Source organism: Oncorhynchus gorbuscha, linkage group LG18, assembly GCF_021184085.1.
Source record: "Oncorhynchus gorbuscha isolate QuinsamMale2020 ecotype Even-year linkage group LG18, OgorEven_v1.0, whole genome shotgun sequence".
In the NCBI taxonomy this organism is placed as follows: Eukaryota; Metazoa; Chordata; class Actinopteri; order Salmoniformes; family Salmonidae; genus Oncorhynchus; species Oncorhynchus gorbuscha.
The window spans coordinates 52,138,732-52,165,243 of record NC_060190.1 but is presented as its reverse complement, the minus strand read 5'-3'; the positions used below and the strand labels follow the sequence as shown (position 1 = coordinate 52,165,243).

The window sequence follows — 26,512 nt, the reverse complement described above, 5'->3', positions numbered from 1 at the left end:
ATGTACAGTATTTTCTTTAGGAATATAGTGAAATAAAAGTTATCAAAAATATATATTTGCATGATATGGGCAAATAATCTAGGATTTTTTTAACCAAATGCTGCAGTTGCAATTTGACTTGCGAATTAGAGCAAAACTGTTGGAATGGAAATATGACTAATCTAATTCTATAGTTAGAATAGTGGGAACTTTGAATACAGTGTTTGAGATGACAACGAATTAAAATGCCAGTGAGGAGTTATTTTGACAGGGTCGGAACTAAAGTGTTGCTAAGTGTTTCCTAGGGGACCCTATAAGCTTTGGCTGCATTGCATGTTCTCTTAGCTACTTCATGTAGCTGTTCTTGCTTTGCATATTCCTCTTTAGATACTGTTGCACAAACATGCTGATTTAGGTCTACACCATCACTAATATTATCAGGCTGTATAACTAATTATGTTAGCTAGATACGTTTGTTCTTACTCAGTACATTTATTATTATTATTATTAATTATTGTGTAAGCTGTTGCTGGAGAAGGCGCCAGGCGTTTTACGTGCCCCCAGCCGATTGCGTTTTTTGTTCGTTCATTTGCGTTGTTTATAAGTTTACTTATTTTGTACATAACGTTGCCACTACAGTCTCTTATGCCCGAAAATAACTTCTAGACATCAGGACTGCAATTACTCACCACGGACTAGTAGAATCTTTTTTCTCAGAAGGCGATCCGGAAAAAAAAACATGCCATCAAACATGCAATCCTTGGAGAATAAAATTGACAAGTTAAACGGAAGATAAAACAACCAACGGAATATTAAAAAGGAACATCTAATGCTTCAAGGAGTCATGGCTGAATGACAATATAAACCAGAGGCCTACCGATTAATCAGAATGGCTGATTAATTAAGGCCGATTACATGTTTTCATAACAATAGGAAATCTGTATTTTTGGGCGGCAATTATTTTTTTTTATATACGTTTATTTAACTAGGCAAGTCAGTTAAGAACACATTCTTATTTTCAATGACAGCCTAGGAACGGTGGGTTAACTGCCTTGTTCAGGGGCAGAACGACAGATTTTCACCTTGTCAGCTCGGGGGATCCAATCTTGCAACCTTACAGTTAACTAGTCCAACGCTACAACCACCTGCCTCTCATTGCTCTCCACAAGGAGACTGCCTGTTAAGCGAATGCGGAGTCAGGGTATATGCAACAGTTTGGGCAGCCTGGCTCATTGCGAACTATTTTGACATAACATTGAAGGTTGTGAAATGTAACAAGAATATTTAGACTTAGGGATGCCACCCGTTAGATAAAATACCGAACGGTTCTGTATTTCACCGAAATAATAAACGTTTTGTTTTCGAAATAATAGTTTCCGGATTCGACCATATTAATGACCAAAGGCTCGTATTTCTGTGTGTTATAACTAAGTCTATGTTTTGATAGAGCAGTCTGACTGAGCGATGGTAGGCAGCAGCAGGCTCGTAAGCATTCATTCAAACAGCACTTTTGTGCGTTTTGTCAGCAGCTCTTCGCAAGCACAGCGCTGTTTATGACTTCAAGCCTATCAGCCTAATGGCTGGTGTAACCGATGTGAACTGGCTAGCTAGTTAGCAGGGTGCGCGCTAATAGTGTTTCAAATGTCACTAGCTCTGAGACTTGGAGTAGTTATTCCCCTTGCTCTGCAAGGCTTTGATCTCAAAACAAGTGCATCTACTCACTATTGCTCGTGCTGTAACACAGTACCGTTTAAAGTAAATGGCACAGATCCATATGGCAATGATCCATTTGTATATAGGCCTAATGTAGCTCTGATTGGTTATGCTGCACCAGTCTGTGTGTATGGGTGGAGTTGTGTGTCTGTCAATGGAATAGAATCCTACTCCTATGCGTTCTGCCTACAACAAAATCTCTTGCATAGTTGGTTTTGTTTCAGTATGTCGCATTGAAAGTGTCTAATATTGCGTTGATTCAAACACAATTGCCACAGTAAAGGGAAACGTTGATAGTGTTAACAGGGAAAACTCTAGAACAGTGGTCACCAACCTTTTCTGAGTCAAGATCAAGCAGAGATCCTTCACTCAGATATTTTTCTTAACATGACTTTAAAAAATAAGCCTATGAAACATTAATCAATTAAAAACAGTACTGTAGCAATGAGGTTTGTGACGTAACCTATTGGCCCAATACATTATCACTGCATATTGGCTTTGCTTGAATTGCTCTGCCAATGGATTGTTCGTTTTTGTAATATTTTTTATGTAGGCTATATGATCGCACCGCTAAAAGATCCGTTGTATTACTTGTGAAGCACAGCTGAGTGAGCATACATTAAAATCATTAGCTTTTTATTTTACTGGGCTGATGGTGCCTGCATCTGGTGGTCAGTCTCAGGTGTGGGAGAGAGCCGCAGACTGAACACCCCTCTGCTCTCCCTTTCCTCCACGGACTAAAAAAGGACACTGATCACAAAACTCGAGTCGCACCGCATTACTTCTGCGTCATGCATAAATTAAAGCTCTTACTCCTATGAACAGAGAAAGTGAAATATTCCTAGATATTAATACCCAAGCCGCTAATAACACCAACTCAAGCCTATCCATACACTTTCCTTCTCATTCATTAAGGCTGCCCGTGCTTGTTGTAGCTCTGAGTAGAAATAGGAACGTGCATTTATGGCTTATAAAAGTGTTTAATACAAAGTGTTGACAAGTTCTTACTCAGCACTAAACATGAACTCACTCAAACAGAAGTGCTTTGTTGTATTCGTTGAAAGTCTCTAGTCAGTTTTAAATGTTTTAAAACCTTACAGTATCAACTTTGCTGTAGCTTTCCATTATACCTGCTACGTTACTGCAGACATGGTAATCTGAGCTAGAGGTTGACCGATTAATCAGAATGGCCAATTAATTAGTACTGATTTCAAGTTTTCATAGCAATCGATAATCAGCATTTATGGACACCGATTATGGCCGATTACATTGCACTCCGCGAGGAGACTGCGTGGCAGGCTGACCACCTGTTATGAGTGCCGCAAGGAGCCAAGTTAAGTAGCTAGCTAGCATTAAACTTATCTTTATAAAACACAATCAATATTCACATAATCACTAGTTAACTACACATGGTTGATGATATTAGTAGTTTATCTAGCTTTTCCTGCGTTGCATATAATCGATGCCTGTTAATTTATCATCGAATCATAGCCTACTTCGCCAAATGGGTGATGATTTAACAAGCGCATTCGCGAAAAAAATCACTATCGTTGCACAAAACGTGTACCTAACTATAAACATCAATGCCTTTCCTTAAAATCAATACCCATTTTTAAACTTGCATATTTAGTTAATATTGCCTGCTAAAATGAATTTCTTTTAACTAGGGAAATTGTGTCACTTCTTGCGTTATGTGCAAGCAGAGTCAGGGTATATGCAGCAGTTTGGGCTGCCTGGCTCGGTGCGAACTGTGTGAAGACCATTTATTCCGAACAAAGACTTGAATTAATTTGACAGAATTGTACATAATTATGGACATAACATTGAAGGTTGTGCAATGTAACAGCAATATTTAGACTCAGGGATGCCACCCATTAGATAAAACACGGAATGGTTCCGTATTTCACTGAAAGAATAAACGTTTTGTTTTCTAAATTAGTGTTTCCGGATTTGACCATATTAACTACGTAAGGCTCGTATTTCTGTGTTATATTATAATTAAGTCTATGATTTGATAGCATTCATTCAAACAGCACTCCTGCATTTGCCAGCAGCACTTCGCTGTGCTTCAAGCATTGTGCTGTTTATGACTAGACTATCAACTCCCAAGATTAGGCTCGCAATACTATAGTTCCTATAAGAATTTCCATTAGTTAAAGGTATATGAAATGCAAATGGTAGAGAGAGAAATAGTCCTATAATAACTACAACCTAAAACTTCTTACCTGGGAATATTGAAGACTCATGTTAAAACGAACCACCAGATTTCATATGTTCTCATGTTCTGAGCAAGGAACTTAAACGTTGGCTTTCTTACATATTGCACTTTTACTTTCTCGAACACTTTGTTTTTGCATTATTTAAACCAAAATGAAAATGTTTCATTATTTATTTGAGACTAAATTGATTTTATTGATGTATTATATTATTATAAAGGTGTTCATTCAGTATTGGTGTAATGGTCATTATATATAAAAAATAATTACAATATAAAATCGGCCAATTAAATTGGTATCATCTTTTTTAGGTCCTACAATAATGTGTTGAAAATCATAAAATCGGTCGACCTCTAATCTGAGCCATCCAATTGGCCAGTGGAAGGCATAATAGTGCACTTGATATGCTCTCCGATCCCGCCGAGGAGGCAGAGTTTGTGCCTTCAGCCACATGAAATGGTTAAAAATGGCAGTTTGCCTACCACATGTGCAGGGCACCTGAAATTGGGTGCACCTACCACTAAAAGAAAGAAAGCTTTATCATTGTTTTTTTTTGCAGAAATATTTATCGATCGTCTAGGCATGCTTTGGAGATCGACTGGTTGGTGACCGCTGCTCTAGAAAGTGTAGTGAAGTTAAAATCGCATCCATCACAGTCCCAGGGGAGCTGTGTGGCAGTATCGGGCTAGGGGTAACATTTCTCCAGCTTCTGTGCCAGCTGTACCACCTCGCGTCAACCCTTGTCACATGTCCCAGCAGGGTCCCACAGACAGAAGACTAGGGGGCATAAATGCCATGTCTCTCCATTGGAAGTTGAAGGACCACTGGAATGCAGCTTGGGCTTCTTCAAACCCTTTTCCATTATTAACATGATCACAGTTCCCAGGTGAGTATGCGCTGTATGTCCAGAGTGAGAGTCTGAAGTGTATTAGGATGTTCTCCTCTGGATCAGAGCCAGGCAATGACATAAGGGTGTTCTGGGCACCATCTGTGCTCCTGTCCCTGACAGGCATTTAAGTGTTTGCCCTCCTCACTACCAACTGGGCACATATACACACACAGTTGAAGTTGGAAGGGCTGGAGTCATTAAAACTTATTTTTCAACCACTCCACAAATCTCTTGTTAACCTTATGGCTGCATCCCTGGTTCTCAATTTCCACCTGAAGACATACCCTAATCTAACTGCCTGTAGCTCAGCCCCAGAGGCAAGGATATGCATATTCTTGGTATCATTTGAAAGGAAACATTCTTTAAGTTTGTGGAAATGTTAATTGAATGTAGGAGAATATAACACAGTAGATCTGGTGTTAGAAAATACATTGTTTTTTTATTGTTGTAGCAGCATCTTTCATATGGATAAGAGCGTCTGCTAAATGACTTAAATGTAAATGTAAATAGCCACAGTCAGATAGGATGCTGGAGATAATTTTGATGGATAACACAAGGGCAACTGTAGGTGTGCAAAGTTTCAGACTGATAACTTCAGGAATGGCATTTAGCATAAAGTCACCCAGGTGTCCCACACAAGTTGCCCAAATGTACCCAAGTGGCCAAATTGGTGAAATGACCTATAACTATATACATTAGTGCAAATAACTATATACAACATATCAAAAAGCAATTCTAAACACACACAAAAAACAAAAAAAACTAAAATGTTTAACAGTACACCCTTTGGAAGTCCTCTACACAATATTTTGCTGCCTGTGCCATGTCCCATAGCAAGCTGAAGAAGTGGTGCAGCTCATGTGACACAGAACACAACGACACCTCCATGCTATGCCCTTTTGGCCCTGAGGCAGTCATGCCTGCAGTAATGAACACCAATGGAGGTAAAACGGGCAGCTTGGCACCGGGGGCTCCCAGTCAGAGTCACTATCACTGTGAAAGAAAACATTTTTTTAAATTGTATTGTATGAGCCTTTTATCATCACATAAAATAAACATATGTATTGTATAGAGCAGAGGGAACAGTCACCAAGGTGAAGTGCTGTTCCATTCAACTCCGGCCATTGTTGTGGGCCTGCCCTCCCCTGAACAGCACCCAATGGCTATTTCATATGGAAATGGAGAGGAGTAGCAGGAGTAGCAGGCGCAGCAGCGGCCATGTGTGTTTGCTGTTCTACTCCATTCCAGTTGAATTTAAAAAAAATGAATATATACACTGCTCAAAAAAATAAAGGGAACACTAAAATAACACATCCTAGATCTGAATGAATGAAATATTCTTATATTCTTATTAAATGTGCTGACAAAAAAGTCAAAAATTATCAATGGAAATCAAATGTATCAACCCATGGAGGTCTGCATTTGGAGTCACACTCAAAATTAAAGTGGAAAACCACACTACAGGCTGATCCAACTTTGATGTAATGTCCTTAGAACAAGTCAAAATGAGGCTCAGTAGTGTGTGTGTGGCCTCCACGTGCCTGTATGACCTCCCTACAACGCCTGGGCATGCTCCTGATGAGGTGGCAGATGGTCTCCTGAGGGATCTCCTCCCAGACCTGGACTAAAGCATCTGCCAACTCCTGGACAGTCTGTGGTGCAACGTGGCGTTGGTGGATGGAGCGAGACACGATGTGCCAGATGTGCTCAATTGGATTCAGGTCTGGGGAACGGGCGGGCCAGTCCATAGCATCAAAGCCTTCCTCTTGCAGGAACTGCTGACACACTCCAGCCACATGAGGTCTAGCATTAGGAGGAACCCAGGGCCAACCACACCAGCATATGTTCTCACAAGGGGTCTGAGGATCTCATCTCGGTACCTAATGGCAGTCAGGCTACCTCTGGCGAGCACATGGAGGGCTGTGCGGCCACCCAAAGAAATGCCACCCCACACCATGACTGACCCACCGCCAAACCAGTCATGCTGGAGGATGTTGCAGGCAGCAGAACGTTCTCCACGGCGTCTCCAGACTGTCACATGTGCTCAGTGTGAACCTGCGAAGAGCACAGGGCGCCAGTGGCGAATTTGCCAATCTTGGTGTTCTCTGGCAAATGCCAAACGTCCTGCACGGTGTTGGGCTGTAAGCACAACCCCCACCTGTGGATGTCGGACCCTCATACCACCCTCATGGAGTCTGTTTCTGACCGTTTGAGCAGACACATGCACATTTGTGGCCTGCTGAGGTCATTTTGCAGGGCTCTGGCAGTGCTCCTCCTGCTCCTCCTTGCACAAAGGCAGTGGTAGCGGTCCTGCTACTGGGTTGTTGCCCTCCTACGGCCTCCTCCACGTCTCCTGATGTACTGGCCTGTCTCCTGGTAGAGCCTTCATGCTCTGGACACTACGCTTACAGACACAGCAAACCTTCTTGCCACAGCTCGCATTGATGTGCCATCCTGGATGAGCTGCACTACCTGAGCCACTTGTGTGGGTTGTAGACTCAGTCTCATGCTACCACTAGAGTGAGAGCATCGCCAGCATTCAAAAGTGACCAAAACATCAGCCAGGAAGCATAGGAACTGAGAAGTGGTCTGTGGTCATCACCTGCAGAAACACTCCTTTATTGAGGGTGTCTTGCTAATTGCCTATAATTTCCACCTGTTGTCGATTCCATTTGCACAACAGCATGTGAAATGTATTGTCAATCAGTGCTGCTTCCTAAGTGGACAGTTTGATTTCGTAGAAGTGTGATTGACTTAGAGTTACATTGTGTTGTTTAACTGTTCACTTTTTGAGCAGTGTATATTGGACATGGAATATATATATATATCACCCACACACCATTGATTTAAAAAAATATATATATATATATATATATTATATACACACTTCATAAAACGGCATTATCACTTACCCCTCCAGAAGTACGTACTGTCCTTGCAGAAACAGCTCCTCAGTTCCTGTTTGAATCATAACACTCAAAGATTCCTCAAACAAAAAAAATCTCACTTTCATCACTTTAGACTTTGACTTCGTGTTTCCTGATTTATTCGCCATGATATCTTCAATGAAATCGTTGAAAATACAACTTTCCGAAATACTGCTGCGCATAACAAGAGTGACAGCAAGTCCTCTGATAGTCAAGGTGAGAATGGAGTTCCTTACGCGTGCATTTACAAACAAGGAATGGTGGTCCAACCCAAAGCCATTACATACTGGCGTTTATATCAGCTCATTGGCTAAAATACCCAGCTAGATTTCAAGAAGATCAGTGGTCATAGGGCAGAAATAGTCAATCAATGAAGCGTCGCTAAAATTATTGGTGCGCAAGGAAGTAATTGCTCGTAGTCTTCAAATCAGTTAATTTCGGTCAATACTCCCCGCAAAAAAAAACTATGACGTTTGGCCGTGTTGCAAACATCCAGAGTAATGCACTGAAACCAACCATGACTAGATAAAAGATGGTTTACGGTGTGTAATTGCGTCCAATGCTCCGTAAAAATAAAAAAAATCTATAGAGATGGAATTCACGGCACAAATGGTTAACAAAATGTTTCGATTTAGGCTATAAAAATGGATTTTTATCAAAGAAAACATCACTTTATTTGATCACTGGGAACCTCAGGAAGAGATAAGAGCAAGATATCAGAATTTAAGTCATCATTTTACCTTCAGATGTGAATGTGTAAAAACTGTCATGGCGGAAAATGTTTGTTGTTGATTGCTCTTCTCAAACAAAAGCATGGTATTTGTTCTCTGTAATAGCTATTTTAAATAGGAAAATGTAGGTTGATTACCAAGACTAATCTTTTGAAGGATGTAAGACACTTGCATTTTCAAGAATGTTTAATGTTACGATGTTGTATTTTTAGTTGTCACTCTGAAATTTCCCCTGATGTTGATCCCTGTACAGGGATCGCAGCCATGAGAGGTTTTTAATTAACAAACTATAGTTTTGGCAAGTCAGTTAGGAAATCCTACTTTGTGCATGACAAGTCATTCTTCCAACAATTGTTTACAGACAGATCAATTCACTGTATCACAATTCCAGTGTGTCAGTAGTTTACATACACTAAGTTGGCTGTGCCTTTAAACAGCTTGGAACATTTCAGAAAATTATGTCATGGCTTTAGAAGCTTCTGATAGCCTAATTTACATACAACATTTGATTCAATTGCAGGTGTTCCTGTGGATGTATTTCAAGGCCTCCCTTCAAACTCAGTGCCTCTTCGATTGACATCATGGGAAAATCAAAAGAAATCAGCCAAGACCTCCACAAGTCTGCTTCATCCTTGGGAGCAATTTCCAAACGCCTGAAGGTACCATGTTCATCTGTAAAAACAGTAGTACGCAAGTATAAACACCATGGGACCACACAGCAGTCATACCGCTCAGGAAGGAGACACGTTGTCCCCTAGAGATGAACGTACTTGTGCGAAAAGTGTAAATCAATCCCAGGACTACAGCAAAGGACTTTGTGAAGATGCTGGAGGAAACAGGTACAAAAGCATCTATATCCACAGCAAAACGAGTCCTATATAGACATAAGCTGAAAGGCCACTCAGCAAGGAAGAAGCCACTGCTCCAAAACCGCCATAAAAAAGCCAGACTACGGATTGCAACTGCACATGGGGACAAAGATTGTACTTTTTGGAGAAATATCCTCTGGTCTGATGAAACAAAAATAGAACTGTTTGGCCATAATGACCATCGTTGTGTTTGAAGGGAAAAGGGGGATGCTTGCAAGACGCAGAACACCATCCCAACCGTGAAGCAAGAGGGTGGCAGCATCATGTTGTGGGGGTGCTTTGCTGCAGGAGGGCTTAGTGCACTTCAATATATCCACATGATGCCATCTATTTTGAAGCTACATCTCAAGACATCAGTCAGGAAGTTAAAGCTTGGTTGCAAATGAGTCTTTCAAATGGACAATGACCCTAAGCACACTTCCAAAGTTGTGGAAAAATGGCTTAAGGACAACAAAGTCAAGGTATTGGAGTGGCCATCACAAAGCCCTGACCTCAATCCTATAGAAAATTTGTGGGCAGATCTGAAAGTGTGTGCAAGCAAGGAGGTCTACAAACCTGACTCAGTTACACCAGCTCTGTCAGGAGGAATGGGCCAAAATGCACCCAACTTATTGTGGGAAGCTTGTGGAGCTAAGTTAAACCATTTAAAGGCAATGCTACCAAATACTAATTGAGTGCATGTAAACTTCTGACCTACTGGGAATGTGATGAAAGAAAGAAATAATTCTCTACACTTTATTTTAAGAAGGTGAAATGTCAGAATAATCGGTGATCCTAACAGACCTAATTCAGGGAATTTTTACTCAGATTAAATGTCAGGAATTGTGAAAAGCTTAGTTTAAATGCATTTGGCTAAGGTGTATGTAAACTGACTTCAACTGTATATAAATAAACCCACCCATTCATTTTACCCGCTCACTCACTACCCTGTTAAAGTTGCATTTCCCTGCATTTCTGTACGAAGACAGTCTTCACCTGGAACCAATTGGCTCTCATATATGTATATCTGGATTGACAAACAGAGGGTTGCCAGTTGACGTACAACACCTCGTGGCAGATATATTGGAAGACCACTGCATCAATTATTGACACAGTGATTAACCCAAGCTGAATGATAAAAATGCCTAAAACTAGATGTCTCATTGCCAGTCAACTTCTGTGCAGTATTTGGCTGCTCTAACAAGGCTGAAACACCAAGGAGATATGACTCAAGACCTGTCAGACAAGAGAAGGGGAAAAATGGTTTTGCCCATCAAGATCTGGAGGATGACCTAGGGTCTGCTCCAATCATTTCATCACTGGTAAGTCTGATAAATTCCCAGTTTAGCTGTTATGCTAATATTACCTTGGCAGATCATTTGAGTTAGCCTGCACACAATGTTCATGTAGCCATCTTCAAAATATATTTACTTACTTAAAATAGAGGACTTCCATAATTGCATCATTTAACCAATGAGTCGGCGTGACTTCACCCTGGCCCGCAACAACCCATCCAGAAAATGGAAGGCATACAGGCCTCCATTGCTCTACTGTACAGCCCTAAATGTTAACATGACAGAAATAAGCTATCAAAGAGGATGACTGCGTAGTGACATGAATACGACAGTAGGCTAAGCTTGAATAACATACAGCATCATTTATGTATAGGCTTATAGCACACTATGATTTTGTAATGCTATAGTATAGATGTACACTGAGTGCACAAAACAGGAACACCAGTTCTTACCGTGACAGACTGACCAGGTGAACGCTAGAGACACCTGTTAAATCTACTTCCATCAGAGTAGATGAAGGGGAGGACAGGTTAAATAAGGATGTTTAAACCTTGATACAATTGAAACATGGAGTGTGTATGTGTGCCATTCAGAGGGTGAATTGGCAAAACAAAATATTTAAGTGTTTGTGAACGGGGTATGGTAGTAGGTGCCTGGCGCACCAGTTTGAGTGTGTCAAGAACCGCAATGCTGCTGTGTTTTTCCACACGCAACAGTTTACATTTACATTACATTTAAGTCATTTAGCAGACGCTCTTATCCAGAGCGACTTAGAAAATTGGTGTTTGTGTCTATGATTACTGCTAGCTAAGATTTAGAAAGTATGACGTTCAATCAAAGCTACTGTAGGTATAATGTGATTTGAGGTCATTTTATCTGTGGTCAATGACCTTGAGCCCTTCTTGGATGGGCACTTCTAATGTAACTATGGCAGCACCCAAGGGGCTAGAATTTTAGATATCTACCCTTAAACTTGGGGGTGACGTAGTGTCCCCATGAGTGACAGAACACGGAGCCAGTCACTGTATTTTCCGCTGGCTTGCCCCACCACAGAAAGCACTGAGCTCCCTTACTCAAAGAAAAAAAAGAAAAAGCGACCAGGTTTGTATGTACATTTTAAGTCCTATCACTGTCAATTGTGTTTATTTTCAGCAAACTTAACATGTTTGCTCAACAACTGAGACAAACTGAACAAGTTCCACAGACATGTGACTAACAGAAATTGAATAATGTGTCCGTGAACAAGGGGGGTCGCAAGCAGAACACTGACATTCCTGTCTTGCAGAAATCCGCTATACTGCTCGTTCTGTGCATGGTGGCATTGTTATGCTGGAGGGTCATGTCAGGATGAGCCTGCAGGAAGGTTACCACATGAGGGAGGATGATGTCTTCCCTGTAACCCACAGTGTTGAGATTGCCTGCAGTGACAAGCTCAGTCCGTTGATGCTGTGACACACCGCCGAAGACCATGATGGAGCCTCCACCTCTATCCTGCTCCAGAGTACAGGCCTCAGTGTAACACTCATTGCTTACAAGCCCTCATTCCAACCTCTCTCAGCCTATTGCGGACAGTGTGAGCACTGATGGAGGGATTGTGTGTTCCTGGTGTAACTCGGGCAGTTGTTGCCATCCTGTACCTGTCCTGCAGGTGTAATGTTCCTCATGTACCAATCCTGTGCAGGTGTTACACGTGGTCTGCCACTGCGAGGACAATCAGCTGTCCCTCCTGTCGCGTTGTCTTAGGCATCTCACAGTACGGACATTGCAATTTATTGCTCTGGCCACGTCTGCAGTCCTCATGCCTCCTTGCAGCATGCCTAAGGCACGTTCACGCAGATGAGCAGGAACCCTGGGCATCTTTCTTTTGGTGTTTTACAGAGTCAGTAGAAAGGCCTCTTTAGTGTCCTAAGTTTTCATAACTGTGACCTTAATTGCCTATCGTCTGTAAGCTGTTAGTTTCGTAACGACCGTTCCACAGGTGCATGTTCATGAATTGTTTATGGTTCACTGAACAAGCATGGGAAACAGTGTTTAAACCCTTTACAATGAAGACATGTATAGTTCTTTGGATTTTTACAAATTATCTTTGAAAGACAGTCCTGAAAAAGGGATGTTTCACACACTGTTTTTTGTTTATTTTCTACATTGTAGAATAATAATAGGGAAGACATCAAAACTATGAAATAACATTTGGAATCATGTGGTAACCAAAAGGGTTAAATCACAATAAATTTTAGATTTTTCAAAGTAGACAACCTTTGCACACTGTATTCTCTCAACCAGCTTCACCTGAAATGCTTTTCCAACAGTCTTGAAGGAGTTCCCGCATATGCTGAGCACTTGTTGGCTGCTTTTCCTTCACTCTGCAGTCCAACACATCCCAAGCCATCTCAATTGGGTTGAGGTCGGGTGATTGTGGCGACTAGGTCATCTGATGCAGCACGCCATCACCCTCCTTCTTGGTCAAATAGCCCTAACATAGGCTGGAGGTGTTTTTTTTTGTCATTGTCCTGTGGAAAATCAAATGATGAGTCCCACTAAGTGCAAACCAGATGAGATGGTGTAATGCTGAAAAATGTTGTTGTAGCCATGCTGGTTACAACAGAACTCCTTGTCGATGGTTCACGGTGGGAACCACACATGCAGAGATCATCCGTTTACTTACTCGGCGTCTTGCAAAAACAGCGGTTGGAACAAACAAAAAATCTCAGATTTGGAATAATCAGACCAAAAGGACAGATGTCCACCAGTCTAATGTCCATTGCATGTGTTTCTTGGCCCAAGCAAGTGTCTTATTACTGGTATCCTTTAGAAGTGGTTTCTTTGCAGGAATTCAACCGCAAAGGCCTGATTCATTCTGAACAGTTGAAATGTGTCTGTTACTTGAACTCTGAAGCATTTATTTGGGATGCAATCTGAGGTGCAGTTAACTAATGAACACTGAGTCTTCCTTTCCTGTGGTGGTCCTCATGAGAGCCAGTTTCATTAGAGCTTGATGGTTTTTGCAACTACACTTTAAGAAACTTTGAAAGTCAATCTGGAAAATTTCAAGAACTAACCTTCATGTCTTAAAGTAATGATGGACTGTTTGTTTGTCTTTGCTTATTTTAACTGTTCTTGCCATAATATGGACTTGGGTCTTTTACCAAATAGGGCTCTCTTCTGTATACCACCCATACCTTGTCACAACACAACTAGGCTCATAGGCATTAAGAACTAAATAAATTCTACAAATGAACTTTTAACAAGGCACACTTGTTAACTGAAACCATCCCAGCTGACTACCTGATGAAGCAGTTAGAGAGAATGCCAAAAGTGTGCAAAACTATCATCAAGGCAACGGGTAGCTACATTGAAGAATCTCAATTATATATTTGATTTTGTTTTGGTTACTACATGATTCCATGTGTTAGTTTGTAGTTTTGATGTCTTCACTATTATTTTACAATGTATAAAATAGCAAAAATAAACCTTGGAAGGTGTGTAGGTGTCCAAACGTTTGACTGGAAATTTAGAGGTGGACCAATTATGATTTTTCAATGCCGATACCGATTATTGTAGGACCAAAAAAGCCGATACCAATTAATATCCCAATTTTCATTCATATATATATATACACATATACACACACGACAACTAAACAATGACAACTACAACAATACTGAATGAACACTTACTCCAACTTAATATAATGCATAAATAAAAACTATTTAGTCTCAAATAAATAATGCAACATGTTCAATTTGGCTTAAATAACCATGTTGGAGAAGTAAAAGTGCAATATGTGCCACGTAACATTTAAATTCCTTGCTCAGAACATGAGAACATATGAAAGCTGGTGGTTCAATATTCCCCGTTAAGTTTTAGGTTGTAGTTTATTGGAATAATGACGCAGACTTTCTCTCTATACCATTTGTACTTTGACTATTGTATGTTTTTATAGGCACTATGGTATTGTCAGCCTAATCTCGGAGGTTGATAGGCTTGAAGTCATAAACAGCTCTGTGCTTCAAGCACTGCTAAGAGCTGCTTGCAAATGCAGGAAAGTGTGGTTTGAATTAATGCTCATGAGCCTGCTGCTGCCTACCACCGCTCAGACTGCTCTATGAAATCATAGACTTAATTATAAAACACACAGAAATACGAGCCTTACGTCATTAATATGGTCAAATCCAGAAACTATCATTTCAAAAACAAGACGTGTATTCTTTCAGTGAAATAGAGAACCATTCCGTATTTTAGCAAATGGGTGGCAACCCTAAATCTAAATAGTGCTGTTACATTGCACAACCTTCAATGTCATAATTATGTAAAATTCTGGCAAATTGGTTCCCAGTTTGCAACGAGCCAGGCGGCCCAAACTGTTGCAAATACCCTGACTCTGCTTGCACTGAACTCAAGAGAAGTGATAATTTCCCTAGTTTATATTGCCTTCTAACATGCATTTCTTTTAACTAAATATGCAGTTGTAAAAAAATATGTGTATGTATTGATATTAAGAAAGGCATTGATGTTTAGGCAAACATTTGTGCAAAAATTGTGCTTTTTTCTGCAATGCACTTTTGTTAAATCACCCGTTTGCGAAGTTGAAGTAGGCTGTGATTCGATGATAAATTAAAAGGCACTGCATTGGTTATATGCAACGCAGGACAAGCTAGTTAACCTAGTAATATCATGTGTAGTTAACTAGTGATTGTAAAGTTTTTTTTATACGAAGTTTAATGCTAGCTAGCAACTTATGTTAGCTCCTTGCAGCCACAAGGTCCTTTTGACGCTGCACTCACGTAACAGGGTCAGCCTGCAACGCAGTCTCCTTGTGGATTGCAATGTAATCTGCCATAATCTGTGTCCAAAAAGGCTTGGAATCGGTCAACCTCTATACATTATATACAAATGTAGGTGGACACCTCTTCAAATTGGTGGATTCAGCTACTTCTGCCACACCTTTTGCTGACATGTGTATAAAATCAAGCACAAAGCCATGTAATCTCCATAGACAAACATTAGCAGTAGAATAGCCTTACTGCAGAGCTCAGTGACATTCAATGTGGCACCATCATAGGGTGGCACCTTTCCAACAAGTTAGTTCCTCAAATTTCTGCCCTGCTAGAGCTTTTCAGGTCAACTATAAGTTCTGTTATTGTGAAGTGGAAACATATAGGAGAAACAGCTCAGCTGCGGAGTGGTAGGCCAAACAAGCTGACAGAATGGTACCGCCGAGAGCTGAAGCGTGTAGAAATAGTCTGTTTCAGTTGCAACACTCCAAACTGCCCCTGGAAGCAACGTCAGCACATGGTCGAGCAGCCACACACAAACCTAAGACCACCACACGCAATGCCAAGCGTATGCTGGAGTGGTGTAAAGCTCACCGCAATTGGAAAAGCGTTCTCTGGAGTGATGAATCACAATTTACCAATTTTTTGTTTAAAAAAAAAAGTTTACATTTAACCTTTATTTAACTAGGTTAAGTCAGTTAAGAACGGATGCCAGGAGAACGCTAACTGTCCCAATGCATAGTGCCAAATATAAAGTTTGGTGGATAATGGTCTGTGGACGTTTTTCATGGTTCGTGCTAGGCCCATTAGTTTCAGTATAGGGAAATCCTAACTTTAATTCATGCAATGACATGCTAGACAATTCTATGCTTCCAACTTTGTGGCAACAGTTTGTGGGAAGCCCTTTCCTGTTTCAGCATGACAATGCCCCCGTGCACAAAGCGAGGTCCATACAGAAATGGTTTGTTGAGATCGGTGTGGAAGAACTTGACTGGCCTGCACAGAGCCGTGAATTTAACTCAATCGAACACATTTGGGATGAATTGGTACGGCAACTGCGAATCAGGCCTAAAATCGCCCAACATCAGCTGCATCACATCCGGCCGTGATTTTGAGTCCCATTGGGCGGCACACCATTGGCCATCATTGTAAATAAGAATGTCTTAACTGACTTGCCTAGTTAAATATATAAATAAAATAAAGCAGCGCCCGACCTCTAATTCTTGTGGCTGAATGGAAGCAAGTCCCCATGGCAATGTTCCAACATCGAGTGGACAGCCATCCCATTAGTGGAGGCTGTTGTAGAAGTCAAGGGGGACCTATTCCATATTAATGCCTATGATTTTGTTTTAAGGTGTTTGTAGTTCTCCATCGATCCCCGATTCAGAATATACAATATTCAGTCATGGCATGCTTAATTGAATAACTATCGACGAGGGAAAACCGAATATATTCAATATAAAACAAATATTATCTCGGTGAAAAAAAATATTGATTCTACAAAGTGAATCTGAAGACTTTGGTTCCGACTCAAGACAACCCATAATGGCATACAAGGCTCTGCTTCGTGAGCGGTCACGTTTGCATTGAAAAATCAATCACTAGTTGACTGCGATTACCGTACGGACCCAAAATCAAAAAGGCATCCATTAAAAGAGATTTTGTGTAACCTTATGCCAATCTCTCGTGCAGTTATTATTTTGTAAAGCGTGTCGTGGTGGCACATAACGTCACTGTTCTGTAGCTGACTAGCGAAACACCCCGAGTCAAAGCACAAGTAATGTTTTGTATACCGATTTACAATGTTAAATTGCTGTTAGTTAATTAATACAATATTACATTGTAGACAACTACTAGTTTATCCAGCATCGAGTTGGCTGGCTAGCTAACTAGCCCACTAATTTGCTTGAGAACGTGTATTCTGGAGGTTAACTGGTTGAAATGGCTGAGTGAACAATACTACATTACAACATTCGTGACATTGCACAGCGACAACGTGATTTGGTACCGTATACAGTAGTGCATTTACCTTTGTATTTTGTCAAAAATCCTCTGCTCGTCAATTAGTTAGCGTTTACCTTTGTATTTAGTTTAAAATCCTCTGCTCATCATGCTGAACCACCAGCCCTTTGTTTTTACCGCGTTGACACTCACCATGCGCTGCTACAGACCCACTCCGGTTTATTTGGGGCAATGCTTTCATTGGCTATTTACACACCACCATGTAAAGCTTTTCATTGGCTATACTCGTTGTCAATCAATTTAGCAGCTAGGCTTCCCACGCCCACCTGTTTCGTAATCCATTTTACTGCAATCAGTCATATCTGTTGTTTCGCCTGCAGCACTGTCGATTCAGTAAGATTATTCAGCCATAACCTGATCGGTAGCCATTTATTTGTGTGATGAAACACAAATATAACTTTGATTTCATGCTGCGGCTACATTGTTGATGGCTTGATGATAATTCTAACGAAAGCGAAGGGCAGTAACTACTGCTCTTGTTATTTCTGACTCGTGTCGAATGCATACTCTCATATTACCTCCAGTGTCATTGTTATAAATATACACATACCGTCACTGTACCGAGAGTCTGAAGGGGGCTCAGTGGACTTTAATGATGAAGCTACATCAGTGCTTTTGGACAGTGAAGACAGCAATATATTTGATATTTAAATCAATACAATTTAACATTGGTGATATTCCTATACAAAAGCAATAACAATCCCAAATCACTGATGCTTAAAGTGCAGGGGCAACATGTCCCAGGGAAGGATAGAAGAGAATAATAAAAATGCATGTTCTTACTATTGCACATTATCCTGTAAATAATTATTCTTTGTTCACAATAATTGGCATTTGTACCATGATGAACAGTGCAGAGTACTTAGGGTTTAGTTGACAGTGCTTTAGTTTGAAAGGCTCAACCCCACTCAGTCTTTCAGAACCAGGGGTGCTTTGACAGTAGCAGCAACTTCAGCCCCCATGAGCTCCTCTACAATGGCCAGGGCAAACTCAAAGCTGGTTCCTGGCCCGCGGCTGGTAATCAGATGGCCATCCTTCTGGACTCGAGCATCAGAATACTTGTAGTGGCCTAGGGAGTGGAGAGGAACAGTGGTGAAGAGAGAGAAACACCATTGTGTAATACTCTGCAAATGGGGATTATTTAGTACCACTTGTTCAAATCAAGTTATTCATTGGTTTAACCTTCTTGCATTTATTACGTAATTTAACTTGTGTATATGCAGTCTTTCTTTGAATTATTTATGTTAGTGTTTACTGATTGAATCTGATCAAATGCTGGTGCATAATGACCTTGTATTGATGACTATCATAAAGTAAGAAAATTGTTACAGCACCCTCTGCTGGACACAAAGGACCACAATCGTTTGTCACCACTGTTCAGTAGTACTTGGGATCTTGTGCTGCATTTTCTGCCACACAGCCTGATATTTACAATATCATATGGAGACATTAAGGTAAAAGGATTGTTTCTAAGTATACAATTGCAAATTATTTCCAACAGAAATTAAGAAAAACATTTTAGTTAAATTTAACTTTATTTAAATGAGTTCACTCTTCACATGGGAGGATTTCACAGAACAAAATAAAGGGAATATTGAATGATCCCCAATGATCTATCGCATCTCCCAAATATGTTTTCAAAATACATCTGTATAATGATCTAGAAACTAAAGCTTTGGTTGTCTTCCTCTGAGGCTTCCATCTATTCTCCCTGGACCTCAATGTCCACCTCTTGAACATCAGAATCTGAGGCCCCATCTTCACGGTCACTTTCAAACCTTGTTGATGGCTTGTTGTCGAGCTCAAAAAGCTTCAGATTTGCCCAGATGGCCACCAATTGTTCAACCCTCGTATTGGTCAGCCTGTTGCATGCTTTGATGTGTGTTCCCAAACAAGGACCAGTTGTGCTCTGAGGCAGCGGATGTTGGTGGTATTTGGAGGATGGAGGCAACAGGGGAAAGAGCGTCAGATCCAAAGTCCTGATGATACGCTGGCACGACTGACAAAGCATCTCCATCGAAAGCCCTTGCTTGGAAGTGTACTTCGTCAGACTGCCAAGAACCTTGCCCTCATCCAGGTCAAAGTGGCGAGACACAGTAGTGATGACACCATATGCCTTGTTGATCGTTGCACCAGACAGGATGCTCTTGCCAGCACACATGGGGTCCAACATGTATGCTGCAGCGTGTATGGGCTTCAGGCAGAACTCTTCACGCTTTTGATATATTTCAGAACTGCAGTTTCCTCTGCTTGGAGCAACAGTGAAGTGGGCAGGGCAGTACGGATTTCTTCTCTTACATCTGCAAGCAGAGTCTGAACATCAGACAGGATTGGATTGTCTCCCTCAATCCATGCAATGGCTACTGCTATAGGTTAAGAGTTTCAGGCTTACCACTCTCTCCCAAAATACATCATCCAGGAGGATCCTCTTGATGGGGCTGTCCATATCGTCAGACTGTGATGTGGCCATTTATTGGAGACTCCTTCCCCTGCAGTAGTCAAACATGATGACATCACCACCCCAACGGGTGTTGCTGGGCAGCTTCAATGTGGTGCTCTTATTCTTCTCACTTTGCTTGGTGAGGTAGATTGTTGCTATAACTTAATGACCCTTCACATACCTAACCATTTCCTTGGCTCTTGTAGAGTGCATCCATTGTTTTCAGTGCCATATCCTTGAGGAGCAGATTCAATGCATGAGCAGCACAGCCAATGGGTGTGATGTGAGAGTAGGACTCCTCCACTTTAGACCAAGCAGCCTTCATGCTCGCTGCATTGTCTGTCAGTGTTAATACCTTCTGTGGTCCAAGGTCATTGATGACTGCCTTCAGCTCATCTGCAATGTAGAGAATGGTGTGTCTGTTGTCCCTTGTGTCTGTGCGCTTGTAGAATACTGGTTGAGGGGTGGAGATGATGTAGTTAATTATTCCTTGCCCATGAACATTCAACCATCCATCAGAGATTATTGCAATACAGTCTGCTTTCTCTATGATTTGCTTGACCTCCACTTGAACTCCAGCAAATAAGTAGATAAAGTATGTCTGGTTGAATGAGGGGTGTATGCTAGGTGAAGAACATTCAGAAATCTCTTCCAATACACATCGGCTGTGAGCAGAGGTGAACCAGTTGTATACACAGCTCAAGCAAGACATTCACCAGCATTCATCTGACTACGTTCCGCCATTGTGTCAACAAAACAAAATCTGATTCCAGGAGGACCATTAGCCGTTGCTATCGATAAAGGTGTCTGATTCATCATTTTCACCTCAACTAGAAGTAAAGGGACTTTTGTCAGAGTTTGCTTGTTGTGAGCACGGAGGGAACTTTATGCACTTTGCCAGATGATTCTGCATCTTTGTTGCATTCACATATGATTTGGCACAGTATTTGCAAATGTACACAGCTTTTCCTTCTACATGAGCTGCAGTGAAATGTCTCCACACATCAGATAGTGCAGTGCCCGTGGCATTTTCCTGTAAAGATTGAGATTTTCTTTTGTAAAAAAAACAAATACAATTCCATGTACAGATAAATAGTTAAGCAGTTAGATTAAACAGCTCCTTTGTAAGATAAATGTTTATGAATTGAATTGCAAGCTAAAAACCCACATTGTAGCAAAAACTAGCAGGAATTGTTAACAAGTTAGAAAGGATTTAAACACACGTTGCTGTAGGCTACTATTTACTAGTTAACAAAAAATAATGTCATAAAATATTTTCACCCCATCCAGTATTGTGATCAAAACTTACCAGAAAGCATGTAGTCCTTTGCTCAGACACTGCACACGTGACGGAAGAGTGCACTGCACACGTGACGGAAGAGTGCACTGCACACGTGACGGAAGAGTGCACTGCACACGTGACGGAAGAGTGCACTGCACACGTGACGGAAGAGTGCACTGCACACGTGACGGAAGAGTGCACTGCACACGTGACGGAAGAGTGCACTGCACACGTGACGGAAGAGTGCACTGCACACGTGACGGAAGAGTGCACTGCACACGTGACGGAAGAGTGCACTGCACACGTGACGGAAGAGTGCACTGCACACGTGACGGAAGAGTGCACTGCACACGTGACGGAAGAGTGCACTGCACACGTGACGGAAGAGTGCACTGCACACGTGACGGAAGAGTGCACTGCAAGAGTGCACGTGACGGAAGAGTGCACTGCACACGTGACGGAAGAGTGCACTGCACACGTGACGGAAGAGTGCACTGCACACGTGCACTGAAGAGTGCACTGCACACGTGACGGAAGAGTGCACTGCACACGTGACGGAAGAGTGCACTGCACACGTGAAGAGTGCGGAAAGAGTGCACTGCACGTGACGGAAGAGTGCACTGCACACGTGACGGAAGAGTGCACTGCACACGTGACGGAAGAGTGCACTGCACACGTGACGGAAGAGTGCACTGCACACGTGACGGAAGAGTGCACTGCACACGTGACGGAAGAGTGCACTGCACACGTGACGGAAGAGTGCACTGCACACGTGACGGAAGAGTGCACGTGACGGAAGAGTGCACTGCACACGTGACGGAAGAGTGCACTGCACACGTGACGGAAGAGTGCACTGCACACGTGACGGAAGAAGAGTGCACTGCACACGTGACGGAAGAGTGCACTGCACACGTGACGGAAGAGTGCACTGCACACGTGACGGAAGAGTGCACTGCACACGTGACGGAAGAGTGCACTGCACACGTGACGGAAGAGTGCACTGCACACGTGACGGAAGAGTGCACTGCACACGTGACGGAAGAGTGCACTGCACACGTGAAGAGTGCACTGGAAAGAGTGCACTGCACACGTGACGGAAGAGTGCACTGCACACGTGACGGAAGAGTGCACTGCACACGTGACGGAAGAGTGCACTGCACACGTGACGGAAGAGTGCACTGCACACGTGACGGAAGAGTGCACTGCACACGGAAAGAGTGCACTGCACACGTGACGGAAGAGTGCACTGCACGTGACGGAAGAGTGCTGCACACGTGACGGAAGAGTGCACTGCACACGTGAGTGCACTGCACACGTGACGGAAGAGTGCACTGCACACGTGACGGAAGAGTGCACTGCACACGTGACGGAAGAGTGCACTGCACACGTGACGGAAGAGTGCACTGCACACGTGACGGAAGAGTGCACTGCACACGTGACGGAAGAGTGCACTGCACACGTGACGGCACTGCACATGCGAGGGTTGCAATTCCATCGAATTCAGGATAGTTTCACCAAAATATGCCACAAGATCTAGAATTGCCTTTTTTTGTGGGATACACAAGGTTCACTGTTATAAGATAACTTTTTTTAATGAATTTAAGCAAAATTCCAAATTCCTAGGCTTAACTACCCATGGAAAATTTCCGGAATTTCCCAGAAAGGTTCTGGCCATTTGCAACCCTAACCTGAACCTTAGCCCTGTGACAGCCAGGCGGTTTGTGTAGCTTTACCACCAGTCATCATTTTGTCCTTGGCACCAGGGTGGGTGGTGACTGTGCTGCCATAGGCAATACCGTGTGCCAGGAGCGCCGTGGGACCTGAGGTGAGGAGGGAACAGGAGTTAGACCAATATCTGTCTCTGTATTCAATTCAAACTGTTCAAAACAGACATGGCACTCACTGGACAACAAAATGTGTCAAATTATTCCTTCTCAAAAACCCAGAGGTGTCACAATCAATACACCTTAACCTTTGTTTGCATGTTACATTGAGGTGACATCCCAACTAAAAGCCAGACTCATTAATAGACATCACACTACCATAAAATAGGATCTAAAATTAACCACATAGCGTATACGGTTTCAATCCACCTCTGCACACCATATTTAGAGGAAGGGAGAAAACAGACTAAAAATAATGGAGTTTGTGTCTGCTGCATTAACATTGGCAATGTCCTAGCACTGCAGTAAGCTCATCCTCCGACTTAATAAATAGAAAGCTATTGATCATGGTCCTTGGCTGCCTTCCCATGCAGTCTAAAGATTAGACTCCTCTCTGGAAGGCAGAGCAGGTGCCTGCCAGTTAAGTAGAGCCCTGCTCCTCCTGTTACATTCCTGCCTCCGCTCCGTTCTGAGGACACCAGGCTGTACAAACGGCCGTCTCCAGAGAGAGTGCCTGGCCAGGGCTGGGACAGCAGGAGGCAGTGCATCCCTCTCTCAGATGACAATGAAGATTATTATGCACAAACTTATAGTCTTCTAGTCTTTTCACTTTTAGAAAGAGGAGTATGAAATGGGAGACCCGAGGGTCTATGACATTACCTGCTATACATGGAGTAATTGAGTAAAGCACTTTTCACACTAGAAATAGAAAGCATTATTTTCACTTAAGCAGAGCACAATGTGACACTGCTGCTGGTCATCCATTTGGCAGGATCATTATATATTCCTGTGGGAACAGATGTTTTCTAGGATGCCCTTTACTCTGCTCTGACAACATCCTTTCAGTGCCCTTCATCAGCACAGGCAGGCAGAAAATCTCCGAGGTAGTGGGCTTTGTCAGTGGCACTAATATCTCGTTCTATCATAATCTCATTGTGTATTGATTTCCTGCTTACTAATAACGGAAAGGTGACAGCCTTATACTACACTCCCTGTCTGACAGAAATCACTGGTTACATATTTAACTCGAGATTAAATCTAAGCAATCTTGCCCCAGCTGTGGTCATTGGCACAGATACATCCTAGAGTGTGTGAGCCATAATCTAGAGGTGGATTTGTACATTCTCGCAGAAGGAACAGTACCTGCACAGATGGCAGCAATCAGCCCTTTCCTGTCCTCCTGGTCCTTCAACACCTCTTTCACAGCAGGCGACTACAAGAGAACATGGAGGCCACATACAGAGAGTTGAGTCACTATACAGAATGTGTGTTATAACACTGAGTTTTCAGTAAGTGGACAGTCTGATAAATATTGAGGGCAATAGATGAGTCAATGTTTCCAGCAAGATTGAAAATCAATTTAAAGTTATTGAGAAACAACTTTCAGAGCTTGTAGTTGTAAGGGCTAAAACCATAACATTAATTAAGCATCATATAGTCACTATATATTTGCTTGTTTTTATAAACAAGAATAATCTCAAGAGCATACAAATTAAATTATATTTAAAATTTAGGAAAAAGAGTTCATGAAAATATATTTATTGTTTTTTAACCAAAACATGAAGAGACAAATGTTACAGTATCTACCTGCAACATTATATTGCCAATGCTAGGGACACACAGGAGAGATTAATATGCGGCTAAAAGTTTTTGCAATGAATGCCAAACATTAACGGCATCCCTACCTCTGACAGGTGCTGGGCACCGAGAGCTCCCCCTGGCAGAAAAACCACATCATACGGACCCTGCATCAAAAGATACAAGGTCACGGATAACACATTTATAGTACCAATTTCCGATGCATCAACCTTGTACATTAAATCAATGAATAAAGTTTTAAAGTGGGAAAACATTTGATTCAGAATGCATTGTAAACATTATGCAGTCAGAGAACAGCATGCTGTGTAGACTAATATGACTGCAGGGTCTGGAGGCAGGACCTGACCTGCTTGCGGGCATCCTCCAGGCTGGCATCAGGAACAAGGTAGACATCTCTGCTGCACTGCACAGGCTCTTTGCCCGTTAACCCTGCCAACATCACAGCAATCTGCAGGATGTGGACACAAACAAAAGCACAACTACTTCAATGACCATCAGCAGACATTGCCCCTTAACCATAAATTCCCAATAATCAAAGGAGTATGGGACTTTTCCTATCCTACAGTAGTTACAGTGCAGTCACCGTTGACATTTGCAGTGGCCTTTTACTCACCTTACATGTTTGGAATGTGCCAACACACTAGCTAGCTAGCTAACACAATGACAACACATTAGCTAACTAACCATGGATACAACTGCCGTTGTTCATCATGTCTGTTATATTTGGCCAGCTAAGGTAGATAATAGTTAAGTAGTACAACATAAAGTTAGCTTGCTAGACGTGTTATAGCTGTATTCTAGCAAGGTAGGTAACGTTAGCTACTTAGTGCAACAAAAAAGGAGATATGTATGCGTGTCGAACTTGGACTGCAGCTTCAACTTGACTGTGGCTTGGTAAATAAAATATCTGCTAAAATACTAGCTAATTAAAAAGCAGCTTTTAGCAAGCTAAATTGAGCCAGCCAGCGTTAGCACAATCTCAACTTAACTATATCAGTGTTTAGTGTGCGCAACCCATTTAGCTAACTTGATAAGTTTACTAACCCCAGCTCTACGCATTACGTCCACAGGTATAACTGTTTCCATCTCTTCTGCACCTTTAGAGAGGATTACTAATGCCGTTTTCCCTGCCATTCTTGAGAGAGTGGGTGTGTGACTGTCAGCAACAGGAAACCAACTGTTTGTGAGGGGACTTTTATCTTGGCAGGAACACTCATACACGTAAGTTACAGCTACGGATTCGCTGTGGTGACAAACAATACGCTTGGATGAATTTATCAAAGAATATCACAGAATTTATAAGACCATTTCTATACACCGTAGCATATTTGTAGTCCTACGTAATTTATTATGCGGAGTATACGATAATACATTTTGATTTAGATATGATGCAACATAATTCACTTTAAAATGCAACATATCTGCACTGGTAGGTTCAAGTATATCCACCAGGGGGAGGCATTCACCCATAAATTGTCAATAAAACTACTGTAAATATAGGTGTTTATAAAACAAGCCATCAATTTCGAGCATGTGTTTGCCCAAACATAAATGCAATTGAGGTTTATATTATGAAATACATTATTTAAAACCCTAATGTTTATTATACAGTGGTTAAAAGATCTGAAAGAAAACTAGTTCAAACTAATATGTGATTTTCTCAAGATTTTCTGAAATGAGGAAATGAAGGTAACTAAAAACTTGAAGCTCGGTCGAAGAACTTCTGCATCAAATCCCTCTCAATTGAAGAAGACATCTCTTAAGGAACCTCAGGGAATTATTTTCCAGTGTAAATCCCAGATTTAATGTCTGGGGCTTTAGTGTGCCGACACTCTTCCCAGTTTAATGTGCAACTGTGCATTCTGCCGCAGAGATTCACTTTCACATTTGTGCGAAGAACAAGATCCCAGTGA

General features: G+C 41.8%; 2 protein-coding genes across 7 annotated transcripts in view; both read right to left on the bottom strand.

The window, feature by feature from the left end:
• The window catches only part of kcnab2a (potassium voltage-gated channel subfamily A regulatory beta subunit 2a), a 137,282-nt gene extending 119,720 nt beyond the window's left edge, over positions 1–17,562 (bottom strand). For 5 of the 6 annotated variants that reach the window (XM_046310250.1, XM_046310248.1, XM_046310253.1 and 2 more), the window contains exon 1: positions 17,403–17,539. The gene's annotated coding sequence lies outside the window, so the exon portion shown is untranslated. Of the gene's footprint in view, positions 1–17,402 lie in introns of all 6 variants that reach the window. The other variant, XM_046310251.1, reaches the window with a different exon arrangement.
• Positions 17,563–17,964: 402 nt separating this feature from the next.
• LOC124003720 (Parkinson disease protein 7 homolog) lies at positions 17,965–25,802 on the bottom strand. The gene is made up of 6 exons (XM_046312265.1): positions 25,644–25,802; positions 24,946–25,047; positions 24,686–24,745; positions 24,144–24,213; positions 22,851–22,937; positions 17,965–18,464 (listed from the first exon to the last, which is right to left on the bottom strand). Exons 1-6 carry the CDS (start codon positions 25,731–25,733, stop codon positions 18,304–18,306), a joined length of 570 nt encoding a protein of 189 aa, XP_046168221.1. The 5' UTR covers positions 25,734–25,802; the 3' UTR covers positions 17,965–18,303.
• Between the last annotated feature and the right edge of the window lie 710 nt (positions 25,803–26,512).

Excerpts from the sequence above, each read along its gene's own strand:
- LOC124003720 (XM_046312265.1), bottom strand. The coding sequence starts at position 25,733 with ATGGCAGGGAAAACGGCATTAGTAATCCTCTCTAAAGGTGCAGAAGAG. Across the intron at positions 22,938-24,143 it reads GATTGCTGCCATCTGTGCAG|GTCCCACGGCGCTCCTGGCA; the intron begins GTACTGTTCCTT and ends TCCTCACCTCAG. Across the intron at positions 18,465-22,850 it reads GGACAAAATGATGACTGGTG|GCCACTACAAGTATTCTGAT; the intron begins GTAAAGCTACAC and ends TCCACTCCCTAG.